This window comes from Nanorana parkeri, unplaced genomic scaffold (assembly GCF_000935625.1).
Source record: "Nanorana parkeri isolate BGI_ZX_2015 unplaced genomic scaffold, ASM93562v1 scaffold219, whole genome shotgun sequence".
NCBI classification, from domain to species: Eukaryota; Metazoa; Chordata; class Amphibia; order Anura; family Dicroglossidae; genus Nanorana; species Nanorana parkeri.
In genome coordinates, this window is record NW_017306487.1 from 420,864 (window position 1) to 447,490 (window position 26,627).

Sequence of the window (26,627 nt, forward strand, 5' to 3'; positions counted from 1 at the left end):
CGGCGGGCTATGGACCCGCTGATCGCCTATATGTGAAACACCCGGTACCGGGTGTTCGCATTGGACGGGTCTTTTCTGCCCGTGCGTGCCCGCTAGGGGGCGCGCGCGAGCAGAAAAAAAATGCCGTCTGGCGACGGCAACCCGCGAATGCGACAGTGCCGTCCGTCCGTTTTTCTACTACGGGCGGACGGCAACTGGTTAAAATAGGAAACTGAATAAAGCCCTTCAAGAGGGAGGGACCTCTACATTGTACTATGTTAGAATTGGTTTGGAGATTTGTGCTCTTTGCAAAGGCCATTTCCTTACAGTGATAGTGGCTGTATATTTAAACACGGTTTGTTTTGTTCATGGCCTGTTTTATTTCATGAATTTGGCCCTACTAGTTACAGTTCCAGGACCATAACTATTCATTACCTTTAATTCTTTCACGTTTAGTACATCATTCAGTCGGTCTGACATTGTCTGTCAAGGTTATTCACATTAATATTACCATCTTATTTATATTATATATTTTATTTGTTGCTAAGTGTGTATTTGGCTTTCTTTAGGGGGAATGTGATAGAAGCTATGGAGCAGAATTTGTTTTCAGTGATCATGCTAAAGAGCTCATTGTCGGGGAGATTTTTGTACGGGTATACAACGAACAGCCCACATTTCAACTGGAGGTGAGTGTTTTCAGAGCAGAAGTATCTGTCAACTTGAGATGTTCAGTAAAGAATATCTAGTATCAATATGTTTACTGAGGGCACAATATTTAGCTGTACAAAGACAAAGCATTGTAAAATGTAACGTATATTGAAATATTTCAGCTACACAATATTCTGAGTAATGCCAAAAAGCTGCACATTTTTAGCCTGAACACTTAAATCCTTTCCAGTTTGTTAAAAATCGAGTGAATAACAACATATCAGTGGTGTATTTTGGTTTGGGGCTGCCCTAGGCAAGCCGAAACTCAGGCGCCCCCTCCCCCCCACTAAATTTTCCCCCCCCCACTAAATTTGCCCCACCCCTTACTGTTTTAAGACTTTTTGTTTAACCTGTCAGTAACCCGTCTCGGACCCGCCTCCTCCTCACCGTCCCGGACCCGTCCCCTTCTACTGACGTCCCTTGCTGCGGCTGCCTCCTTCTCACCATCCCCCGCTGCCTCCAACTCACGTCCCTTGCTGCCACTTGTTCAGTGTCCCCCGCTGCCTCCGGCTCACCATCGGCTCGCTGCATCCTCCTGGCCGACTCCTCCTGGTCTCCGATTGCCCTGTTACTTCATGAGGCTGCCGGGCTGCGGCATTTTCGCCGCTCCTCTGGGGAGTGCCGCCCAAGGCAAACGCCTTGTTTGCCTCGCGGCAAATATAAAAAGTTAACTGAATCCTTGCGGGGATCCATAGATAAGGAGTAATGGAAGGGCTGACGGCTTACTTTTTCTGGAGAAAGTGCTTCTCCAAGTGGCCGCTAATGCTGGGCACATCATCAAAAACCTACGCATTTGGTCTCATGAAGAGAAGGAGTCAACGATCAGATTGGTTGGTCCTTCCCTACTGCTGATACAATGTGAGACGGTGACTCAGCTTTTGGTCACATGGCTAGTGCTGGAGTTCACCTAAGGCAACATTTTGTCAAGGAAAGGTAAATTTTCTGGTCTGTTTATTTCTTTATTCATTGCAGCAAGTCTGCTGGATTATATCGGATCGCAGGCACAGTACCTTCATACACTGATGGCTATGACCCAGACAGGCAAAGTGGAGTCTGATCAACATGTCGACAGACTGCAGAGGGTTGAAATGGCTCTGGAAGCACTGAGGAATGTCATCAAACACAATCCTGGTAGGGGCACTATTTTCTTTTGATTTACAGAATGGAAGCAGTAACTATGTCCTGAACTATATTGCTGAGATTGCAGTGCAGTCTGAAGTCTTAATTTATAACTGTAGACTTCTGTGTATATACTGCATGTTCTTTTATGACAGTCTGGGTTTTTTTTTCAGTCATAAAGGAATAACCAAACTAAGTCTCATAACAGCTTATTGTGCAATGTGGCAGCTTTACAAAAGGGAAATGGCTTTGTTTTTCTAAAATAAAAATGCAAGTTTGGTCGTTTTGTTGAACATAGTGAACTTGAAATGACCTCAAACGTTCTACGCTGACAATGCGACCACATAGCAGGCACATTTTATTGGCCACATATCTCAAACTAGTCCAAATTCTGCGGACACTATGATACTGACATATTGACCAAGCTTCTGGTCAAGAGCATGGACGGGCCCTCCCACCTCATGTAAAGCGCTACTGGCCAATGATATTGCCCATCATAGTGATGGGTTAGTACCGTAGCAGGGGGCAGGTCCAGGATCTTAAAATGTAGGGTCTACCCACTATTTCAATACCAGTACATTGCCAGAATTTAGGGCTACCCCGGAGCCTCATAACTAAGCAGATGCCTCGTAAGCTGCCTGTATTTGGTAGCAGTGTCATTTTTAAAATGTTTGTCACCTCAGGTTTGATTACCTTTTGTACTATTTTAGGAGATTAGTAATAGAGAATTTAATCATCTGAAAATGGAGGTGGGATAAAATGGGCTTGTTTTACTATTGTATATGTGTTTATAATTGTGCACCGATGTAGCATAAATTAGCCAAATCTATTCTTATAATATCGCAAAAAACGACCACACCAAAAATTGGCCATAGGCGACGCTTTAAAAGCTTTTACTGCTCATCAGTTTAGTGTTAACAGTGATTAATGGCCCTAAAATTATTGCTCGCACTCCGACGTTCACGGTGATATGTAAAGCTCTCAGCCGGCCGAGAAGCTACTCATCCGGCTCCGCCGTCCTCTCATCACAGACCCCGCGTATACCATATAGGAATAAAACTGTATACTCGTATATATCCTTAAAGGAGGCTATAGAAACCTTTTAAAAGCATCAGTGCACTATATCCATGTGGGTATTGTACTGTGCATGTGCAAATCTTTGTGTGCATGCCCAGAAGTTTGAGCAGCAGTCGGCATACGAAATTCCATATATTGGTGCTTGGAATGCAATACTGTCCTCTGACTTTGTGTCAGCATAGCACACAGGGTTGTTTTTTAGTTTGGTGCATGCGCAATTCATTGATTACCAATCTGGTCACATTTAATTTATGAAATGTTAAGTCTTAAAAAAAACATTCTATGTGTGTTCATTCTTTGGTGCCTCATACAGGAACAGAGAGCATCAGAATAATTTAGATGTTAAAACATGCACAGCAAATTATGACTGCACCATATGCATTGAACATCAGTGTACATTTGCCTAGATAGTTTAATGGATCACTCTTGCATATGGGAATGAATATTCATGAATATTGGCTGAGATATGCAGGCATGCTGTCCACTTGTACCCCTTGTGCTTTATTTTTTTTATTTAATCAACCTTAATGTATTTTCCAGGATCAGAAACTGAATGTATCGGCCATTTTAAGTTGATATTTTCTTTACTGCGAGTCCATGGAGCTGGGAAGGTTCAGCAGCTTGCACTGGAGGTAACCGGGTGTCATTTAAAGTTAACCTGTTGTGAAATCCTAATATACCGAATATATTCCTGGATTCAGCTAGACCTAAAAGAAACCTGTAATAAACAGCAGAGAAGTGAGACAGGAGTCTGCACATACAGTATCTGCTACCCGAAGTGCCAAAAAAATTCCATTGGTTCAAATCTTTTTTTTGTTTTCCCCAACTGTTTGTAGAAGTTAAGAGCCCCAGCAGGATATTTTGTGGGGCAGCTGTAGTTGCCTCCTATGCACCTGTGGTATAGGTTTTATTAGGGTAGGTCTATGAAAGGTTCACATAGAAAGATAGCTGAACCTTCGTCAAATATCAGGCTTTAACGCCTATATGAACCCTAGAGCAAGTGGAATATATTGCAGCTTACCTGTCTTTAGATTGGTGGCTGCATTCATTAGTGTTTTTTTTCTTAAAGGAGAACTATGGGGTTAAGGCTTTTCCCCATAGTTCTCAGGGTAACGGGAGGACACAAACTAGCGTCCTCCCGTCACCCTAAGCTCAGTATACCGCGAGCTACGGCTCGCGGTATACTAAGACGCCGCAGCTGAAGCGGATCCCGACAATTATGCCTGGATCCGGCCAGCTGCGTGAGTGACAGCTGGCTCTGCCTATCTAGAGGCAGAGCCAGCTGTACCCGCCCCCTCCCCCGTCCGATCCGCCAGTCAGCGCTGGCGGATCGGCGAGGGGGGAATCCAGCCCCTCCCCTGTCACGGCATGGGCTGTGACAGGATCGAGAGGTGAGCGAATGCCGGTATGTTTTCGCTCACCTCCCAATCTACTGAGCCGACCTGTGACAGTCTCATTGTCACAGGTCGGCTAGAACTATGAGGTGAGTGAAAAGCACTCACCTCATAGTTCTCCTTTTTTAAGACTTTTTTTTTAATTCTCATCTGGTGATCCGGTCTGTAACAAACTTCCCATCCTAGGGTGACACTACTCAGTTTACTGTTTGTGTAGAAGCAGCCTTGTCACCCTAGGGTGATCTCCCCTAATCTCAGGCAATGTTATCTGCCCTGATTAAGTTCTCTCCTGTGAACTAGAGAACACCATTCCCTTTATGGAGATGAGAAGCGGTGGGGACTTCTTACTTCTGTAACATAAGGAAGGAGGTATTCTGTAGTTCACACAGGAGAACTTGTATTTTTAGTGCAGCAGAGGCACACTGCACAGGAAGTTGGGAGAGCAATGGATTTCTGTCAGGAATACTAGGTGTTTTTCTGTACTTATTGGATATTTTCCTTATTTGTCTCTGTACAAATGCTGCCTATATTGAGGGATTTACTGCAGATGTTGTTTGTTTTTGTTTTGCCCTGTCGTACTTGATAACGGTCTTGGGACTGCATAACGATTCTCTGTAAATGCTAGTTGCCTTTCTATTATTCTTACTCACTGACTTTGATACTTACTCAGTCCGGACCTAAAACAAGAATGCATATTCTTCTGAATTAAATTCAGATGTTTTTTTCTGTAGTCTTGTTCCAGGACAGTGGTTGAAAGTACTAAAGCGAAGAGGAGCAGCATGTCAGCCAGCCAACTAGTATTTTCAGAAGGCAGCTTTCATATTTCTTTCATGACAGGTTTCATGTAATCACAGAGCCAGTACTAGCAGTAAAAAAATATGTAAGCATGCCCTAAGGTTTTATTACGCCGGCTGCATATGGTTTTTACGTATATATACTTTTTTTTTTTCTTTGCTTTCCATTGAGCTATTTCATAAGTTCCTATAAGCTCTATGAATGAACTATCAGCATACATAAAAATCTTATTCAAGTCTTTTTTTTTTTTGTGACAGGTGGTCAACATAGTCACCAGTAATCAGGAATGTGTAAATAACATTGCAGAAGCTATGGTACTGTCCAGTCTGTTATCACTTTTGCATTCTTTACCAACAAGTAAGTACTGCTGTGACATCTATAGCATTTAGAAGACTGGTAGACTTCAAACTAAAGAGAATTATTTATAGACGTGCTCCTTTGCGAATTTCTAAAGTGCATTTATTTGGAAAATCTACCAGGTCAGAAAATATTCTCTAAAGGTGCCCATACACCTGCCGACTATCATACGATAATCGTGGGAAATCCCACTATTATACGATAATCGGCAGGTGTATGAAAGACGTGCGACCGTTTCTACTGTACGGTCGCACGTCTTTTGTCTTACGAGCAGGCTTGTGGCCTGATTGTAAGACAAATGACGCACGGGCCGGTGTGCGCAAGCGCACACTGCCCGTTCAGCATTGCAGTCATCGCAAGTACGATCTGCCTGTCCAAGATGGGCAGATCGTACGTTTTTTTAATTACCTTGCAACCATCGCACAACGAAAGTCTTGTGATGGTTGTAAGGTGTATGGGCACCTTAACACTGACCAGCATGTGTCTTTCAGTGAGGCGATGGTGCCTACCATTGCCACACTTTAACCACACATTTGCTGAATACGTTTCATTTTGCCAGTCTGAAATTGAAAAGCGTTGTATTTTACAATGCAGTGTTTTTATTTGGGGACCCACTGTTAATTGAGTTAATCCTGTGTTAATTTAAATATTTCCTTTTATTGTTTTACTTTTTAAAAAAGTACGCTAGAGACCCAGAGTAGGGCAAGTTAGACATCACTGGTTACATTATTAACATAGAACATTTATTTTAATGTTTGTGAAGATTTATATTTTTTCAGGTCATGGTATATCTCGTAGTAATTAGTCATATTCAGTTGGACTTGTTCTGTAATAGTAAGGATTTTTTGCAGCTTATCCAAGCCACTTCTTCAGCGCTGATGCTTGTCAGGAACATAAAAGACTATTTATAATCGCACAGGTAACTCAGCCACATTTATTCAATCACCACGGAATATGTCAAGGCAGATGTTGATTGACCAGGAACAGGATGGTAGGCATAAAAATATGTGGAACTTTGGCTTGGATAAGCTGAGGAACATTTTCAACATTACAGAACAAGTCCAATTGAATATGACTAATTACTACTCAATATAGCATGACATGGAAAAATCAAAAGTCAAGTTAAATATGACTACCACTAGATATGTTAATTTTAATATGTTGAATATGATTTCCTAGCTTTGGATGGGGAATCCTATATTAAGAAATGACTCAAGTCAATGCTAAAGGGGACATGTTTTTTTTTTTTTCATGTTTTAATACAAAACAAACAAGTAAATACACTATATTGCCAAAAGTATTGGGACGCCTGCCTTTACACGCACATGAACTTTAATGGCATCCCAGTCTTAGGCCGTAGGGTTCAATATTGAGTTGGCCCACCCTTTGCAGCTATAAAAGCTACAACTCTTCTGGGAAGGCGTCCACAAGGATTAGGAGTTTCTCTATGGCATTGTTTGACCATTCTTCCAGAAGCGCATTTGTGAGGTCAGGTACTGATGTTGGACGTGGAAGGCATGGCTCGCAGACTGCGCTCTAATTCATCCCAAAGGTGTTCTATGGGGTTGAGCTCAGGACTCTGTGCATGCCAATCCAGTTGCTCCACCCCAAACTCGCTCATCCATGTCTTTATGGGCCTTGCTTTGTGCAGTCATGCTGGAACAGGAAGGGGCCATCCCCAAACTGTTCCCACAAAGTTGGGACCATGAAATTGTCCAATTCAGCATGCGCTGGCCCCGCTCTGTCATTTTACATGGCCTACCACTTTGTGGCTGAGTTGCTATTGTTCCCAGTTGCTTCCACTTTGTTATAATAACACTAACAATTGACCGTGGAATATTTAGTAGCACGGAAATTTCACGGATGGACTTATTGCACAGGTGGCAACCTATCACGGTACCACGCTTGAATTCACTGAGCTCCTGACAGCGACCCATTCTTTCACAAATGTTTGTAGAAGCGTCTGCATGCCTAGGTGCTTGATTTGATATACCTGTGGCCATGGAGGTGATTGGAACACCTGAATCCAATGATTTGGAGGGTTGTCCCAATACTTTTGGCAATATAGTGTATCTTAGCCATCCATGTGATGATTTTATGTAAAAACACAGGATCAGCTTTTTGGACAGTGTCACCCATTTACTGGAATATTTAAAAGCAAAAAGCCCTACTGCAGCTTCAACATTTTACTAGGTAAATCTCACACAGCACATTCACAATGTAATAAATATACTATATATCAGTTCCTATCTTTAAAAACTGTGTACCTTGATTGAAAAGGGACAACTAGTGGTAGACTAGGACAGAGCAATTGTGACTATATTGATGTTTACGTAGGATGTTTGAGTGACTTGTTTTTATTTTTTAGGTCGACAGCTTGTCCTTGCAACTCTGTATGCCTTAACGTCCAGCACAAAAATCATAAAAGAGGCTATGGCCAAAGGTATGTGGTGCGATACTTTCTGCATAGCTGTCAATAGTCCATAGTGTCCAGGTTTTGAAGATGTGTTCCTGAAATGTAACTAATTTCGAAAGCATACCATAAAATCCTTTTTTTTTTTTTTTTTTCCACACTATAACGCATGTCAATCGATCAATGTTTTATTTGCTATTTTGATTAACTACTTACTGAATTTGATTAGGTATTAAAAAAAAGTGATATTGTGATCTTTGCTTTAAGGCTCATGCAAACAGACATAATGAAATTCTGCTAAAATCTGCTGAAATAATGCTACTGCCTATGTATCAGAATTCTTCAGCGCTGTGTCCCTCAATGGATAATAGAGAAAATAGGATCTTGTTCTTACCGTAAAACCCTTTTCTCGAAGTCGATTGCGGGACCCGGGTATTCCGCATAAACATCATGTACATACGTGGATATGTGTATATGCAAATTACTGACCTTAGATGCAGATTTATTTTTTCTAATTTTACAGATCTGAATGCAGCGCTAGTTTACTGATCTTGAAGTTTACGCACTGTGTTCGTGGGCCTATTGAAAGCAATAGAACTGCATTCAGATGCATAAAAATGAAAACTCTGTACTGGTTAAAGGAGAATTATGAGGCGAGTGATTTTCACTCAGCCTTATAATCTGAGCCGACCTGTGACAATGAAACTGTCACAGGTCGGCTCAGTAGATAGGGAAGTGAGCGATCACATACTGTCGCTCGCTCACTTCTCGATCGATCTGTGCAGAGAGCCGTGACTGTTACTCGCGCAGCTGGGTGGACCCAGACAGAATTGTCGGGATCCGTTTCGGCTGCGGCGTCTCAGTATACTGAGCTTTGGGTGACGGGAGGACGCTAGTTTGTGTCCTCCCGTTACCCTTAGGAGAACTATGGGGTAAAGCCCTAACCCCATAGTTCTCTAAGTGCATTGGTTTTTACCATGTTTTCAGTGGGCTGGTCACTAGTTACAAGCCTGCCTAAGAGTAATTGTGCAAAATGAAAACACTGAAAAATATGTAATCTATGCCAGTTTTGAGAGACTGAAATGTATTGTTCTTTTTAATGTTTATTGGGAAACAGTCTGATGGACGTGATATATACCCTGCCTATAAAAGGCGGGACACAAAGGTACTTTTATTTATGATCTTTTATGTTGACTGTTAAGAGACTTTTTTGAAGCCTAAAGGGACCCAAACTTAGAAAAAAATAGTACAGAACTATCTGGAAATTTCAGTCGGACATATGAGATCTAGAAAATCTGTGGTCATTTGTATACCATTCTCTTCCCTTTTTATTACAAACAACATTTATAAACTGCATTGTGTATGGGAACCATTAGAATGCCACCTGAACTCCACCAATGCATAATATTAAATATATAAATTATACATTTGAAAAGTGCTTGCTTTTATATGAACTAACCAGTGTTGGGGCTTAATAAAATGTTTGTTTTAACAGGAGCTTTAATCTACTTGTTGGATATGTTTTGTAATTCAACTCACCCACAAGTACGAACGCAGACAGCAGAGTTATTTGCCAAAATGATAACTGATAAACTTGTTGGTCCTAAGGTGAGTAATTCTATTGCTCTGTTTAAAAGCAGGGATTTGTAGTCCATACATATAAATGCCTACAAATACTGTGTCATATTTTCTTAAATATGGTTCTTATGTATGCTATAAGAGCAGCTATAGTGTTACACTTGATGCTGTGCAAGAAAGAGAGGAGGTTGGCAAAAATGTGGAGTTGACCTCTGATGCTATGTTGATGTCACAGTTAGATCACTTGTACTGGTATATAAAAGTCTTTGGACTGAGGCAAACAATTTAGGAAGGACATAGAGCTATAGCAATACCAACATATGAGCATGACTTGCAAATGTACACAGAGTTAGCGAGGACATAAACGGATAGTTTATAGTTGGCTGCGCTTATCATTTGCTTCCTATTCAGTATTGCTCCTCTGGTGGACCCGTGACCATGGCACAGGAGCTCACCTTAGAGCCCGTAGAGTAGTGATGGGCTCGGGCGTGTTCGCAACTCCACGTGCTGAGCCCGCCAGGAAGCTGACAGCGTGCAGCGCCAATCACAGGTACTGAGACATTTTCCCGGTCTGCAGCTATATATATATGTATATATGTATATACATACATACACACCCTCCCATGCCCCGAAGCTCAGTATATAGTGCCGCAGCTGGGGTGGATCCCGACAATACTGTCGAGATCCACCCAGCTGGCTGATTGACAGTGGGCTCTGCCTATCTAGAGGCAGAGCCAGCTGTGCCCGTCCCTGTGGGGAGCGGTCACTGACAGTCCCTGCAGAGAGATGATCGGGAAGTGAGCGAGCGAAGGGTATGTGTTCGCTCACTTCCCAATCAATAGAGCCGATGTGTGATAGTTTCAATGTCACACGTTGGCTCTAACTATGCGGGATGAGTGTAAATCACTCACCTCATAGTTCTCCATTTTGATCTGTGTGGAAACTGTCCATTTGATTCTGAAATGCTTGGCACAGGATTTTTAGAATGGGGCATTTTTTATGACTACTTCTCTCCCTTCAATCATATAGTAAAATTGTACAGTTTTCTGAACTTTAGTGTATTACATCTTCGTGTCTGTTTTTGTAGGTCAGAATTGCTTTGATGAAGTTCTTACCTGGAGTATTTATGGATGCTATGAGGGATAACCCTGAAGCTTCTGTACATATATTTGAAGGAACCCATGAAAACCCAGAGCTAATTTGGAATGATAATTCCAGAGAAAAAGTATCCACCACAGTTCGAGAAATGATGCTAGAGTAAGTGGGAATTGGGGAAATACTACTTAGGTGTGTTTTATATGGTGCATGTGATCATACACTGCATACAATAGAGGAAGACCTCCAATCTAGAGAGAAACATTTCTATAATCTCTGATGGATATCCTTAAAAATAACCTTTTATCAATCTTGGGGTTAGTTTCTTGAGCTGAAATGGCTGTTATTGTGAAAATCAACTTTCATGCTAGGCCAGACAGAATGATTTGTCTGCCCCGCCATGCCTTAAAGACTAACTCCACTTTTGTTAAGAAAAAAAAATATTCCTCTCTGGGTGATCTGTCTACATTAGAAGGATTATTAACTAACTTTGTTGTAGATTTCCATCTGTTTCTGTTCTGAAGAAAAAGCTGTTGCATGTCCTTTTCAGACTAATTCCTGAATAGTAGGGTCTGGGTTCATTATAATCAGCTGGTGGACTTTCTCTGTTGTAATAAGAAGAGGTGCAGGGTCTACATCCCTTTTAGTAGTAATTAACTCTTAGGGAGTATCTCACCAAAAATGAAATTCCTATTGCAAGGATGCCAAAAATGATACTTGTATTTCAGTGCAGACTTCTGGGAAACTCAGTCAGCCAATGACAGAAGCAGGAAGTTATATTTCGGGGGCCAACTGTGTACAAAATGCCTCCAGGTCGCCATATTGCATTAAACATGCAGTTTTGGGTGCCGGGCGCGTCATGTTTTTATACATTTAGCCCTGCATCGGGCAAGCAGGGCAAAATGTACAACGGGAGCCGATGTACATTTTAGATACGTGATCTGATGAGATCACTTGTACCAGCCTCTCTGTCCCCTCCCTTGGTTTTTGATATCCCCCGCTCTACTGGGGGACACGGGACCACGGCAAATGAGCTCAGGATGCGGAGCAGAGCTAAGAATGTCCGTTCTCCGCTCTGCTCTCTGTGATCAGTGAGACTGGAGCATTGTAATCGCAGCGCCAACTGTCAGAAACTGCACAGATCTGTTCTGTGTTGGAGGGCAGGTTCCATAGAGAGAACCTGTCACCTCCAAACTATCACATAGAGGGTTGTGTGATGGGAATAAAATGACATTAAAAAAATAAATAAAGTGAAAAAGTAGAAAAATAATAAAATAAATAAAAAAAGTTGTAAAAAATATATAAAAACCTTAAATAAGTGGTAAATAGTAAAACAATAAATAGTTAATAAAAAATAAGTGATTAAAAAAAATAATTAAAACCAACCCTGCCACCATTTGCACGCAAATAAACGCAAACCCCTGATGGAGGAATCTGCTGGATTATTGTATTAATAGTAGCTTTTATGCAGTTGCGTTAGTTTTTGTTTTATATGGTCTGTAATGTCCAGTTATGGCTTAGTGGAGTTCTGCTTTACCTTGTTTTACTGCATAGTGAATATCTGACCCAGAACACATTTACAGGCTAAAAGTTCCAGTTTCAGAAGGTAGGATTTTAATTCAAAACTGCTTCACTCTGCTACAGCTACATTTCCTACATATCAGCTTTGTAGTTGATAAAAGAAAATCTATGACTAGAAAAGCTGTGCTGCTTAGTGACAGGCGTGTGACTTATCTAGTTCAGCAGACAGGCTGCAGAATGTTTGCTTCAGCTCTGGAGCTCAGCTGCATTTTAGTTTCTGCTTCAATCCATTCCAAGAACTTATCTAATGAAGAGAAAAGCTGCGTTTCGGTATCAGGCCTTAAATCTAGTTAAGCTGCAGAGCACTGCAAACTTTAGCATTATCAATATAAAAAATTCATGTGATTTTCCCATTGGCAGCAATGTGTTAGTTAGATTATCTTTTTTAGACTGTTGACTGGGCTTGATTTAAAGTGACACCAAACTCAGGCGTTAAATCCGGAAAATACATTCAAGTGACTTAACTATTAACAGAAATGTATCTTATTTGTATATCACTCAGCTGTAGATCCTCAAATCATCTCTGAATTGGTGCTGACACTGTACTTCATTGTTCCCCATGGTCCCTGTGTTTGTTGTTAAGTAGTAATGGACTATAATATCACATTTACTAATTTGTAGTGAAATTATAGCCCGTCATGGGAGTAAGCTTGATGGCTACTTTACAACACACACAGAGGGAACAAAAGTAGTCACCCTCCAGAAGGAAGGACAGTGTCCGCACCAATTCAGAGATGATTTGAAGATCTACAACTGAGTGATATACAAATTAGATACATTTTTGTTAATTGTTAAGGTACTTGAATATATCTTTAAGATTTAGCTCCTGAGTTTGGTGTCACCTTAAATAATAAATACAAACCTCATTACTTTATTTTCCCATTTTTTTTTTAGGCACTTTAAGCAACAAGTAGAAAATCCTGATGCAAACTGGAAGGTGAGTAATTTTCAGCTAGCTTCAGGATCTCCCAATCTTGGTAATTGTCATGTTTGCACAATTACACTTTAAAGGAATAAAACTTTACTTTTTCAGCTAAAGCATTATCGGTCTTAAGGTGAAAGGAGCTGCCACAGAACAGAAGTTTGCAGTTTATTGACTTCAGTCTTGGTGGCTCTTAGATGCCTTGGCAGAAATACTAACTTGAGAAAGAGAGATATTTGCATAAGGAAGAGAACTGCCTATAGGCATAGAAGAGGTACTCTTCTATTTTCTGGGATAATGAAGCAAGGCATCTGATTGGTGGCTATGAGCAAGTTCTCGATGATTGTGGAAAATATCCTGTTCTCAAGCTGGGCTCAAAATTTCCACTTGCCCCCTCGCAATTGGCGAGTGGAAATTAATTCAATGAGTCAGGCACTCGGTCAAGGCTTCGGTGCACGACTCCGGGAGGAGTTTGAGGCGGCTTCCCATTTGCCATAGCTCACCTTCGTGTGCCTTGGTCATGCTAAAGATGGTCGCCGCGTTATGAACCCGGTAATGTGGCCATCTTTAACAGGGAAATGCACACGAGAAGTCAAGAGGAAGACTAACCTTGCGCTAGAGGGGTCCTACTTATGCAGTGGGCCTGGCTTAAGTTCAAGTGCCCGGCCCCTGCCAGCATGTAATTAGATGGGGGGCATAGAGATGGGTCTGGGTGCCCTGTGTGTGTTTGTTAGGCCCTGTGTATTGTGCTGTCTGTGTATGTGTAATGCTGTGTGTGTATTGTGCTGTATGTGTAATGTGTGTATTGTACTGTATGTGTGTAATGCTGTGTGTGTTGTGCTAAGTTTATAATGCCCAGTGCACTGTGTGTTGTGCTGAGTGTTTGTGCTATGCTCTGTGTGCTGTGCAGTGTGTATTATGCCCTGTAGTTTGTGCTGTGTGTTTTGATATGTCGTGTGTTGTGCTGTGTGTGTATGTTATGGAGCGAATTACAGCTGAGTTGATGGAGCCCTGTACTTAAGTATAGGGCTCAATCAATTTGGGTGGAATTTACACCATATTGAGTGTGAGGAGGGCTTACTTGTCTGGTGGGTTTATTTGTATCTCTTTTTTTAAATGGTGGAATTAAAGGAAGGAGAGGGTGATGTTAAAGTAGGCGAGGCGGGCAGGATAGGATGGGGTTGGGTTCAGACAGGGCAACTGGTGGCGAGTAACTTTTAAGGCCTGGCTAGTAGCTCAGGACCTGAAATTTTGAGCCCTGCCTCAAGTATTTATTAATAGAGTTAAAATGAAATAAATTGGAAGTAGGAAGAATTGAAGCATTAGTAGAAATGCACTGCTGGAACTGAAGATTGATAGAAGGGAGGGCAGAAAGTGTACCGTTTAAGTTAGTAACTTGTGCATCTCTTAACCCTCTCAGCTGAGTGCAAACCCCAGTTCATGTGGCTTTAGAAGCATTAGTCTCCACTGCCGTCCCTCTTTGTACAGTGTTTTATCCACTGGTGTGATTGGAGGCACATAGAGCAATGTAAGTTACACGATAAGATTATATTTTTTTCTCTAAACCCTGCTTCACGACATACAAAATTCAAAGTGATTTTGGGCCCATTAGTCTTTACCTCTGCCCGTATACACTATTTCATTCACACAGTGATTGGGGGCAGATAGAGCAATGTAATTTACAAGTTGCATTTATACTGTCCATACCCCTGCTTCATAATATACGCAAGTCCAAGTGACTTTAGGTGCATCAGTCTTCACGACCATTGCTCCATAGACAGTATTTCACCCATAGTAGTATTTGGCGGAGTAGTGGGTTTGGAGCACATATACGGTATTGTAGTTGGCAAACTACAATTACAATGTCTTCACACCACTCCTTAATCATTGCTCTAAATGAGGAATATTTCATGTTTCTCTCGTTCAGCTTATGACATTTCTAACTCACTTTTTCAATTTTGTTTTAGTTACCGGATGATTTTTGTATTGCATTCGGAGAGGCAAATGGAGAACTGTCAGTTGGTGGCGTTTTCTTGCGAATATTCATTGCACAGCCTGCTTGGGTGCTGCGGAAGCCAAGAGAATTCCTTGTGGCGCTTTTGGAAAAGTTTACTGAATTACTAGAGAAAAATAATGCTCATGTAAGATTCTGTAACACCTTTAAACGACTTTTAAACCTTACCCAATACAACGGTTAGAAAAATACCATTCTTGTACAGTAATACATTCAGTAGTCACAGATTGTTCTGCGCAGCATTAAAGAGGTACTTGGATTGCAGAAAATACACATTTCTAAGAAGTCCAACTGTAACTAAGGCATGCTTGCATCCTACACATAAGACTTTATTTGGAAGACTATAGGAAGGAAAACCACAAAATACACGTGCCAAAAGATTTGTAATTCTGTGTAACCATCCTTGTGATTCCCACCACTCTACCGTACTGAATATCCACAATTTTGACACTTATTTTGTTTTTTTAACTTTCCATCTTCCTGTCTCACCTTCCCGTTCCGAACAATGAATTGCCATAATCTCTTTGCTGTTCTAACTGTTCTTCTTGGCAAACCGGAATCAGTGAAGTTGATTTTATAAATATATTATAAATATATGTGCAAATCATATGAATGGCTGAGCATAATTTATAATTTTTTTGGCTGATAAAACAGTGTTGGTGAGTTGGGAGTTGAAGCCTTTATAACGTGTACATTTTTAGCTCTCTCAGCATGCGGAACAAAAAAAATCTATTTAGAGGTTTTATGATCTCATATTTTGCAGCCTTTGTACAGATTATCATTACACCAGTAATCATAAACAATAGCAAGGAAACAGCATTAAAATCAAACTGCTCAACTCTGTAATTCTGCCCCTCTTCTGTGTAAATGTTAAACTCATTGAGATAAGATATTGCACTTGTATATAAAAATATATTATATAAATCAGCCTTTTATAAAATGTCTTTATTTTGGTATTCTTCACATGAAATGTATAAAATATGCTCCTGTAGTGACACATCTAAAGGCATTGTAATTATTATTACTCTTTAGGGAGAAACGTTAGAAACCGTGACCACTGCAACAGTTTGTTTATTTAGTGCACAACCTCAGTTACTGGACCAAGTCCCACCTTTAGGTCACCTACCCAAGATACTCAATGCAATGAGCCACAAGAATAATGCTGTTCCAAAGTGTGCAATACGGGTCATCCACACAATGACAGATAACGAGGTAATGCTATGCTCATTCTTTAAATACTTTACTGTATATTGATTATTATAATGCGATTTAATGGATTGGGATTTATTCTTTCTAGCTTTGTGTTCGATCGATGGCTTCGCTTGAGACAATTGGACCTCTGATGTGTGGAATGAAGAAACGTTCAGACATGATAGGATTGGCATGTGAAGCACTTAACAGGATGTTCCAAAGGGAGCAAACCGAGCTTGTAGCGCAAGTAAGAAGTTCTGTCATTTGAAAAAGTATATCAAGGTTTCTTTTCTGACTATGGTGTCCCACTCCCTTCAGTTCCCTATTGATCAGGTGTTTGTTAAAAAATCAGCTCTAGGGCTGTTAGTTTGTCCAAGATTGTTTGGTCCAAATCAACTAGTACCTAACAAACAAATAATTATGTAGTTAGGCACTAAGTCCCCTCTGACAATTTTCCTTGTCCTCTTGGCTGAGTAAACTTTATTTATGATAAATTCTCTTTTTTTATCATGAAAGAAAAGACATCTTATGTTTGATGTCTAATGTTATATCAGATCATTTGAGATTTGTCATCAAGGTTAAAGCTGAAATACAGGTAGATTTAACCAGTCATGTCTTTAGAAATATTATATGTATTTTTACATAGAGCTAGGAAACGTACCTGGATTTCTCTTAATATAAGTTTCCTTTATTATTCTGCTAACACCTTAGGAGAATGTGAGAGTGGCAGCACTAAGAGCCTGTTAAGTTCTGCACTGACAGGGCTCATGCCAGCTGAAGAAAAGAACAGAGAGATGATCACACCAGTGTGCTTCTGTTCCTTCCTCCATTCTCCATCCATAAACTGGGGCAGGTGTTAGACAAGTCTGTATTGCTCCGCTGCATTGTAATCTTCAGAGAGGACTACACACTCTCACATTGCTTTGTAGTTCAACATCACTGAGTTACTATGTAGTAAAGCCAGGATCAGATAATGGCCTTGAAGAACACACCTTTAAAAACCAAATCATCAATGGCATGTTCCGCAGCTCTATCAGCACAGGTTTTATATATCGTACTGTATATTATGTCAGAGCAGCCATGTATTGTCTAACATTTTATCTACTTATTAAAAACTTACAAATTCATTCATGATATGGAACAGAGTTCTCTGCATACTTTTCACAAAGGTGCAAATGCTATCTTCTAGGCACTGAAAGTGGAACTGGTTCCATATTTGCTAAGATTACTTGAAGGACAAGGGCTGGAAAACCTTGAAAGACCAGCATCCACGAAAGCTCAGATAGTTAAAGCTCTGAAGTCAATGACTCGCAGCCTGCAGTATGGAGAACAGGTGAGTGTCATAGCAGAGAGACTACAGATGAATCCTTAATATTTGACTGATCACTAGCAAGTAAAAATGTTATGCTATTACTCCTAATGAATGCAATTCACTTGCCCTTTGTAGGTGAATGAAATCCTTGCTCGATCCACTGTCTGGAGTGCCTTTAAAGATCAGAAACATGACTTGTTCATTTCTGAATCACAAACAGCAGGATACCTCACTGGTAAGTGGATTTGTTGCAAACATTTAGTATAGTGAATTAGAATGGACGTTTACACGGATGGCAAATTTGCATATCATTAAACTACTTTTTAGTTTTTGGATGTTATAAAATGTGCTGTTATGGCCTACAGACCAGCTAGGTTATTAGTTACAGATTGTATGAGGGTGACCTGAGTCATAATGTACACTCTCAGGATGAGTAAAGTAGAAGCTCAAGCAGCCTTAGCTTTGGCTTCTTGAAACTAAGATCCTTGTGCAGTCAATTGTGAGAGGGTGTAAGTTTTAAGGTTTGTATTAAACATGACAAGTTACATAACCAGTGTCAAGTTGTCCCACCAAAGTGGAGAATGTGCGTTCAACTCCAGCATGCTGACTGTGCCTGAAAGTTGCTCCCCCAAAGCCCCTTTGACACACACAGATGTAATGGGTACCTTGAGACTACAGAGTAGCAGTTTTGGTGGGGGGTTTTTTAGGATTAAGTGAAGTATTAACATCTGTTACAGCCTTTTGTTGTTGGACCCCAGGGTAGGTAAAAAGTAGGTTTAAACTGAGTCCATAGGGGTTGCTATTAAATAAAAAAAATAAAAATACCTGCTTTGAAAACTTAAAGGAGAACTATGGGGTCAGTGTTTTCCCATTAGTTCTTCTAAGGGTCACAGGAGGACATATACTAGAGTCCTCCCGTGACCCAAAGCTCAGTATATCGCGAGCTGTCGAGATCCGCCCAGCTGCGTGAGTGACAGCTGGCTCTGCCTATCTAGAGGCAGAGCCAGCTGTACCCGCCCCTTCCCAGTCTGTTCCGCCAGTCACCGCTGGAGGATCGGAGCAGGGAGGGGGGAATCCCTGCGGGGAGCCGTGAGTGACCGTCACGGCTCTCTACAGGGAGATGATCGAGAAGTGAGTGAGTGACGGTATGTGTTCGCTCAATTCCCGATCTATTGAGCCGACATGTGACAGTTTCATTGTCACACGTCGGCTCGAACTATGAGGTTGAGTGAAAATCACTCACCTCATAGTTCTCCTTTTTAATACAGTAAACTCCCCATTATCCAGCATTCAAAAAAACATAATATTGCTGATGGTTTGATGCACACTAAAAAATTTAGTTGCCAACGAAATTCTTTGATTACATCTTGCTTTCAGCCAGCGGCTTGATTCTGCAGTCGGCCATTTCAAATTGCAATAGCAGGCTGGCTATTATATCCACCAACTAAGCAGAGGAGCGGACCTGAAACAGAACTTTCTCTCTGTGTCCGCTCCTTTACTCAGTCGGTGGGATTTTAATAGCCAGCCTGCTATTGGCTATTGCTCCCGGCTGCTTACATTCACCTGTCGGCTGCAGGCAGGAAGCTACTAGTAACTCAAGCAAACAGAAACTACAGTTATCCGACACCTACCGATATCCTTGGGTGCCGGATAACTGGGAGTTTACTGTACTTACCTGCCCTGCTGCCCACACCGCTGAAGTCCACTGCCTTGCAGAGATAATCTAGCTGGAGAATGTTAGGCATTCAGCACTTCAATGAGTGATTTCCTCTGCCAACCCCCTACATCACTGCAGGACACAGTACTGTCATAGGGGTTAGCGGAAAAAAACCAGAGAGCACAATGGTGTAACTGGTATCTGACAGAGGAGTTTGGCGCAGCGTGACAGATAAGCAATAATATATATATTATTAGCAGGGCGGCCGCATCCGCGCCAGACGTCGCTTGTGCGGCGGCCGCTACTCGATACCCCGGCTTTTGCGGCCTCCAGGCGGCTCCGCGGCCGCCATCTTGCATATGGGCAACTTTGCCCTTTCGTTACGTCACTTCCGCCCGGGCTTCCTATAGCCTCGGGCGGATGGGGAGGGCATTCCTTTCGGCTCGTGGACGCCATGGATGGAGGTCACAGCGGCAGAGATTCTCTCTGGGCCGGGACAAACGCAGGGGGTCGTGAGTTGCTGGGGGTCCCTCTCCCTTGTTTGGTGGTCTCTGGTCTGTGGGGTAGTTGTTTTGCTGCGGGTGTGCAATGGATCGCAGGGATGACACTCCTGCATTGCCTTGTGAGGGTTGTGGGCTGCGCTCTGCGGACCCCTCTTGATCCCCTCTTTGTGCGGCCTGTACGCCTGGGCTGCTTTGCCTCTCGCCCGTGCGCCCCTCTGGTGCTTCAGGGGGGGGTGGGTGGTACCGCGGGTACCTCATTGTCCCTGGAAGTTTTTTCTTCTGTCATGGCTGGGTACGTGACACGCATGCAGCGCGCCTTGACGCAGCGCCCTCCTAGGAAGCGGGCCCTGCCTTTTGCCGTCCCCTGCCTTGTCAGGGGAGTCCGAAGAGGAGGGGGAACTGCCCGCGCCATCACCTCATCCTGGTCCGGGTGATTCCTCACATCCTGATTCTGCCAGTGAGGATGAGGCTGCGTCTACGCTCCTGGTCCAGGAACGTGAGACGGTTTCAGCGCTGGTCCGCGCTGTCAGGGAGTCCCTAAAAATTGAGGATGTTGCCAGCACTTCCACGCTGCCGCATGTGCAGTTTGGGACGCATAAGAGCAGGCGTTCCGCCAAGGTGTTTCCTTACATCTCCTTTTTTGATAAATTCATTTATAAGGAGTGGAAACGGCCTTCCAAGTCCTTTGGGCTGTGACGCTTTTGCAGTCCCTGTACTCTGTCTCGGGCGCTCTCATGCGTCCGGTCTTGGCTTCAACCTTGGTCTCTCATACTCGGAGTGGGCTAAAATGTTACATCAGGGTCTTGCGGAGGAGAACGTCTCCCCCGCCTTTGTGGAATTGACGGACCAGTTGGTTCAGGCTTTCGTTATGTCTGTAATTCGGCCTTGGATGCGGCGCCCTTGGTGTCCAGGGTGTCGGTGTCAGCGTTGACGCTTCGCCGTTTGCTCTGGCTTAAGTGCTGGTCGGCGGACCAGACTTCCAAGGAGGCTCTTCAAGATTTGCCCTTTACTGGGGACCGTCTGTTTGGTTCCACCTTGGATGAGATCATTAAGGATCTGACGGGGGGTAAGAGTACCTTCCTTCCCCCGGCGCACAAGACGGGACAGCGCCGGGAGCCTGGGTCTACCTTCTCTGCTCACAAGCGGCTTTTTCGCCCGGATCTTTGCGGATTTCTGGCTGGCACACGTCCCCGACTCTTGGGTCCGGGAGCTGGTTTCTTCGGGCTACGAGCTCGAGTTTCTGTCCCGTCCGGGCAACCGTTTCTTCCCGTCCAACACGCGGCTGTCCCCTTCGCGGCTGGCGGATCTCCGGCGCGCGGTGGTGGACCTTTGGTCCCAGGGGGTGATTGTTCCTGTTCCCTCCGCGGAAAGATTCCTAGGGTTTTATTCAAACCTGTTTACTGTGCCCAAGACAGAGGGGGTAAGGGGGTAATCCTGGACCTCAAAAGCTTGAACACCTTCGTGCGGGTCCGTCGGTTCCGGATGGAATCCATCCGGTCCGTGGTGGCATGGCTCCGTCAGGGGGATCTGCTGGCCTCCATCGATATCCGGGATGCATACCTTGATGCACCCATTTGCGAGTCTTATCGGCGATATCTTCGTTTCGCGGTGGGGGTGGACCACTTTCAGTTTGTGGCGCTGCCCTTCGGGCTGGCGTCGGCCCCACGTGTGTTCACCAAGGTGCTAGCCCCGATTCTGGCGCTGTTGCGTTGTCGGGGGGTTTCGATCGTGGGGTACCTGGTCGATCTGCTCCTACGGGCAGAGTCGCATTCTTCCATGGTGACAGCTCTGGGGGTCACGGTGCGGTCCTTGGAGGAGTTCGGGTGGCTTCTGAACCTGCAAAAATCTTGCCTGGTGCCTTCACCACGCCTGGAGTATCTGGGTTTGGTTCTGGACACTGTCGCGGCCCGGGTCTTTCTTCCCCGGGACAAGCTCCTGAAGCTCCGTTCCAAGGTTTTCGGCTTCTGCGGACTCGCCAGTGGTCGCCCATTCGGGTTGCATGCAGGTCCTGGGTCTCATGGTGGCCTCCTTCGAGGCGGTGCCTTTTGCGCAACACCATACCAGGACCCTGCAGAGGAACATCCTGGTACAGTGGGACAAGTCCCCCCTGTCATTGGACAGGGAGATTCAGATCTCTCGGGAGGCGAGAGCCTCCCTGCGCTTCCGGTGCATTGGACGGTGGTCACCACAGACGCCAGCCTTTGGGGCTGGGGCGCGGGGTCTTGGGCTCCTTGACTATGAACGGAGAGAAAAGGATTTTACGGTGAGTACAAAAATCCTATTTTTTTATATAGGAATGTCTTTTCTTTTTTTTTTTAACACAAAGTGCATTTCACATAAACGGAGTTGTTTTCATTGAAACTTGTAGTGTTAAAGTATAGAGACTGTCATTGTTTACCACTCCTTCTAAAAATGCTAGTTCTCTAGCTGCAATGCTGTTTCAGTGGCTTCAGAACTTTTTAAGTTACTGTCATGGACTGAGCTTCAAAATAGAAGTTCTGACTAACTTTGACTTGAAACCTGAGGTAACCAGCATTTTTAAGAGGAGGTCAGCAATAACAGTTTCTATGTTTCTCAAAATAGAGGTTTTCTATACCAAAGAAAAAAGGTGACAGGAGTTAAGCAGACTGAAGTGTATGCTTACTACCCTTTCTCCATAGATGCGGTGGAGTGGACCTTCACTGCCTCTATCCTATGCATTAACATGAACTTCATCGGGAACTATTAGTAGGGATGCATTGATATATCGGCCGCCGAAACATATCGGCCCGAAAATTGCACTTTTGGCATAATGCCCGAAAGTGCCATTTTCCTGCCGATACATCGGCGCATCCCTGCTTTCTTTCCTGCCCGCTGGGCGCTGCTCTGTGTCCCATTGGGGAGGATAGAAACTGACAGCCAGCCGAGCGCTGCGGGAGGAGAGTGCTGTAAGCGGCCAGTGTCTCTCCTCCCACACCGCTCAGCCTCCTATCACAGTCCGGCAGAGCGGTGTGTGGGCGGAGACGGGCCGCGCTGTCACAGGAGGCTGAGTTCTCCTCCATTCACAGCTCGCTCAGCCTCCTGTGACAGCGTTTCAGAAAGGAGAGTGAGGTACAAACACTCAGTGATCGCTGAGTGTTGGTACATAATTGAGGACATGGTATGTTTACTGTATCCTCAATTATGAATGAATGGGAGTGATCTACATCACCTCCTGTTCATTCATAGTTGTAGTTATAGTAAACATACTCTGTCCTCACGTTAAAAATGTACAGGAACACTCAGTATAGAGGATTCCTGTTCATTTATAACAGAGGATACAGAAAAACAGATTGAGGACTTTGTGTCCTCAATCTCTTTTTCTATTTTAAAAGGTGAATATCAGGGGTCTGTTTAGACCCCTAATATTTCCCCGATGCCCCTAAAAGTAAAGTAAAAAATACAAATATTTAATAAAAAATGAATTAATAAAAAAATAGTTTTTACAAAAAATTTTTTTTTATAAAGTTTTAAAAAAATGAAAATAAACATTTTCGGTATCGTTTTCGGCCTGACAATTGTTTTTATTTCGGTTTCCTTTCAGTTTTAAAAATTCAATTTCGGTGCACCTCTAATTATTAGCCTTCCATACAACACAGGCAGAGGAAGTGCAAGCCACAGGACTTCCTTTAAACTGAAAGAAACATTTCACTTCTCATGCTGATATATTTAGGCTGTGTATTTACATATAGTGGATGATGTACATGACCACACTACTTTATAAAAAAAAATATTTCTAGCAGATATGAATTACCGATTACGGTCTTCGTACTGTTTTTACTTGTTATTGTCCCCAAATATTTCCGTAGACTAGTGTCTTGCTTGCATTGAAAAATGTGGTGATTTGAATGGACTGGTGTAAAAGCATGTCAGTTTGCGGTGACTGTGTACCAAGCATCCTTAGAGCTATAAAAGGGTTTTATCTGCAAATTCTTTATCCCAAATTGTCCTCCTTAACCACTTAATGTCATGTTTATCCTAAGAAAGTGGATCTAAAAAGAACCTGTATCTCATAACTAACCCTAAATAGGTTGCTGTCTTATGTGACAGGTTCTCGGGAGGGCATTAAAATGTAGACATATGATAGCATTCTAGTTCAGGCACCCGTATGTCTGCATGTGCATGCGTAGTTTCAGGAATGAGTATGCAGCTATGGAAGCCCGTGAAAGAGTGCTTATGTATGCAAGCTATCTTGTTCTCTTCTACCATACACTCTTTGTGACTGGGATTTAGTAACACCCATGCCTCAGTGACTTTAGAGCTATGTGACAACGATCACCTAACAAAACGTCAATCCTTAAAGTGACCCCAAACTCAAGAGTTAAATCTTGCATTTGAGTACTTTAACTATTAAGAAAAAATCTGTCTCATTCGTGTATCAGAATATAGAAAGAAACTTGTTGCACTCTTTACCGGATGCCCCAACGACAGGGCAGGGTGCTTGTAGTGACTGCGGATGGCACCACAGGTTACAGGTATCAATTGAAGAAATGTCACCAGCACACCAAAAATCCTTTCAGGGTCACCATGTGTTAATTTATTAAGAACCACGTCAAGTAAAAACAAGCGCTTTCGGGGCCACGCAGGGTCCCTTCATCAGGCTTAACATTGACAAAGGTATACACTAAATTGTGAGCTCATATAGACATACAAAGGTGGAGAGACTCATAAGCCTGCCCCCAAACACCCCCATGACCTCACAGGCCGGCCCAGTCAATTAGAAAACATGTGTAAAAAGATTGAAGGATAAACATCAAAATAGTCCTACGATAGGTACAGGCATCTCATGATATAGCAAAGAAGCAGATATTAGTCATGAAAGAGCAATATAGGCAAAAACGAACATGTAAGTGCTTATACAAGATGTGTGCCATGTGCTAGCTGCACATGTCGTTATAGCTGCTCTGTATCCATAGTGATTGGACGTCGCCGCTGTATCCATAGTGATTGGACACGTAAATCCCGCCCACTGGCGAATGTGCTGTGCAGCATGGCGATACGGATATTGTCCAACGTTGCTGGTTGGCTAGGCTGAAGTTACTGAGTCTAGTGCGCATTTGCATGGTGTGGTCCGTCCGTAAAATCAGATGGCGCTCCCTGCCATATTGCATTAGAAGTGGCAACCAGAGACAATAGTAACTTAATCGCCCAAATGGTGACCAGTACATAAAGCGAAATGGCAGAAAAGAACATCTTAGCAGATACAGTGATAGAATATGAACATAATAGAAAGGTAGTGATGCTGAAAAAATTCATATGTCCAAAAGTGCCATGAAACGCACGTCCAAGGAAGTACATGCATATAATAAAAATCAAAAAGTTGGGACACGTAAACGTATCCAGAAGGTTAATTGTGCATTCATAAGAGGTGGGATACATTAATAGATGTTAGCCTCAGTGTTGTAGATGGCAGTATGTGATGCTAAACTGTAAGCCAGGGCTAAAACACAGTCATATCCTTCTTAGTCAAGAACAGTCAAGTTACAATATCTCATAACCATGTTAATTAAGGGAGAGGTCAGAAGGTGCCTATGTGACATTAGTCTAATTAAATCGACAAAAAGAAAAGCATCAACCAATGCCAACTGGATCACTGGGAAATTCATTTTCAAATGCATTACTCTTTGGGGAAACGACTAGTGATCTTTGGATCACTCTTACAGTGGGCTGCTGACATTCACAGCGACAGCTCTGTGATTTTAACCGCATTCTCCTTACCAGTGCAACACATGTCATCAGCCCCTCATTCAATAATTTCCCAGTGATCCAGTTGGCAATTTGTGTATCACTCGGCTGTAGATTCTCAAATCATCTCTGAATTGGTGCCGACACTCCTTCCTTCTGGAGGGTGGCTACTTTTGTTCCCCATGGTCCCTGTGTGTGTTGTAAAGTAGCCACTGCTCCAAGCTTGCTCCCGTGATGGACTACAATCTCAATACAAATTAGTAAAATAAACATGACACTGTAGTCCATCACGAGACCAAATTTGTAGCGGTAGCTACTTTACAACACACAGGGACCATGGGGAACAAAAGTAGCCACCCTCCAGAAGGAAGGACAGTGTCCGCACCAATTCAGAGGTGATTTGGGGATCTAGAGCCGAGTGATACACAAATAAGATACATTATTGTTAATAGTTAAGGTACTTGAATGCATATTTAAGATTTAACTCCTGAGTTTAGTGTCACTTAATTTTTGTCATAAAATCTGTCTATTTGCCTGCGTATGGTAGGACATGTGTCACAGACTGCTTCATGATGGTGGGAATATTGTAGCTGTTTGCAGGAATCTATGTGTCTGCTTATTGTTTTCACTCAATTAAACATTGTGAGGAAGAAAAAGTAGTTAGAGGTATAATATAGAAAGAACGCTGTAATTCCGCTTTCTTGTCGGCTTATGTCTGTCCAGAGAACAGGGGGATTAGATTAGAATGCAAGTCTTTAGGGAGATGAGGCATTACCAATTGGGGAGTTTGTGAAAAAAGAATTTTGCAAGAGATGGAACCCCTTTACCTGCCGCTGTTTTTACCTGTACACACCCTCCTCTTCTTCCCTTGATGAATCATTTGCATCCTTTATGTTCAATATGACTTTGCAGTACAGCATATATTGTGTAGACCTAGCATATGTAATTAACACAAGTGACCTACCCATTGGCAGTCAAATAGAATCTGAGTGGTCAATGTACCAGTTAATGGTTGACACACAAATCAAATGTTATTGTTTATAAGCAAGCTTTATTTCATAAAGCACGATGTCCTAAACAAGAGTTTAACTTCGATTCAATTTCCCTTCCTTCTTAAAAGTAAATATTTCAAATGATTAAAGCTGAACTTAAGGTGCATATGGCACTGCCAATGGTATTGCTGTCCTGTTTGATTTAAAGAAATATATATATATATATATATATATATA

The 26,627-nt window shown here is 42.7% G+C and overlaps 1 protein-coding gene across 1 annotated transcript in view; it reads left to right on the forward strand.

The window, feature by feature from the left end:
- Positions 1-26,627, forward strand: part of DNAJC13 (DnaJ heat shock protein family (Hsp40) member C13) — a 128,555-nt gene that overhangs the window by 97,739 nt on the left and 4,189 nt on the right. The window contains 13 exon segments of the mRNA XM_018555950.1: positions 549-669; positions 1,621-1,818; positions 3,424-3,515; positions 5,330-5,429; positions 7,798-7,872; positions 9,338-9,450; positions 10,508-10,677; positions 12,991-13,033; positions 14,986-15,159; positions 16,065-16,244; positions 16,330-16,470; positions 17,413-17,556; positions 17,671-17,770. Of these exon segments, the coding sequence (XP_018411452.1) occupies positions 549-669; positions 1,621-1,818; positions 3,424-3,515; positions 5,330-5,429; positions 7,798-7,872; positions 9,338-9,450; positions 10,508-10,677; positions 12,991-13,033; positions 14,986-15,159; positions 16,065-16,244; positions 16,330-16,470; positions 17,413-17,556; positions 17,671-17,770 (1,651 nt within the window).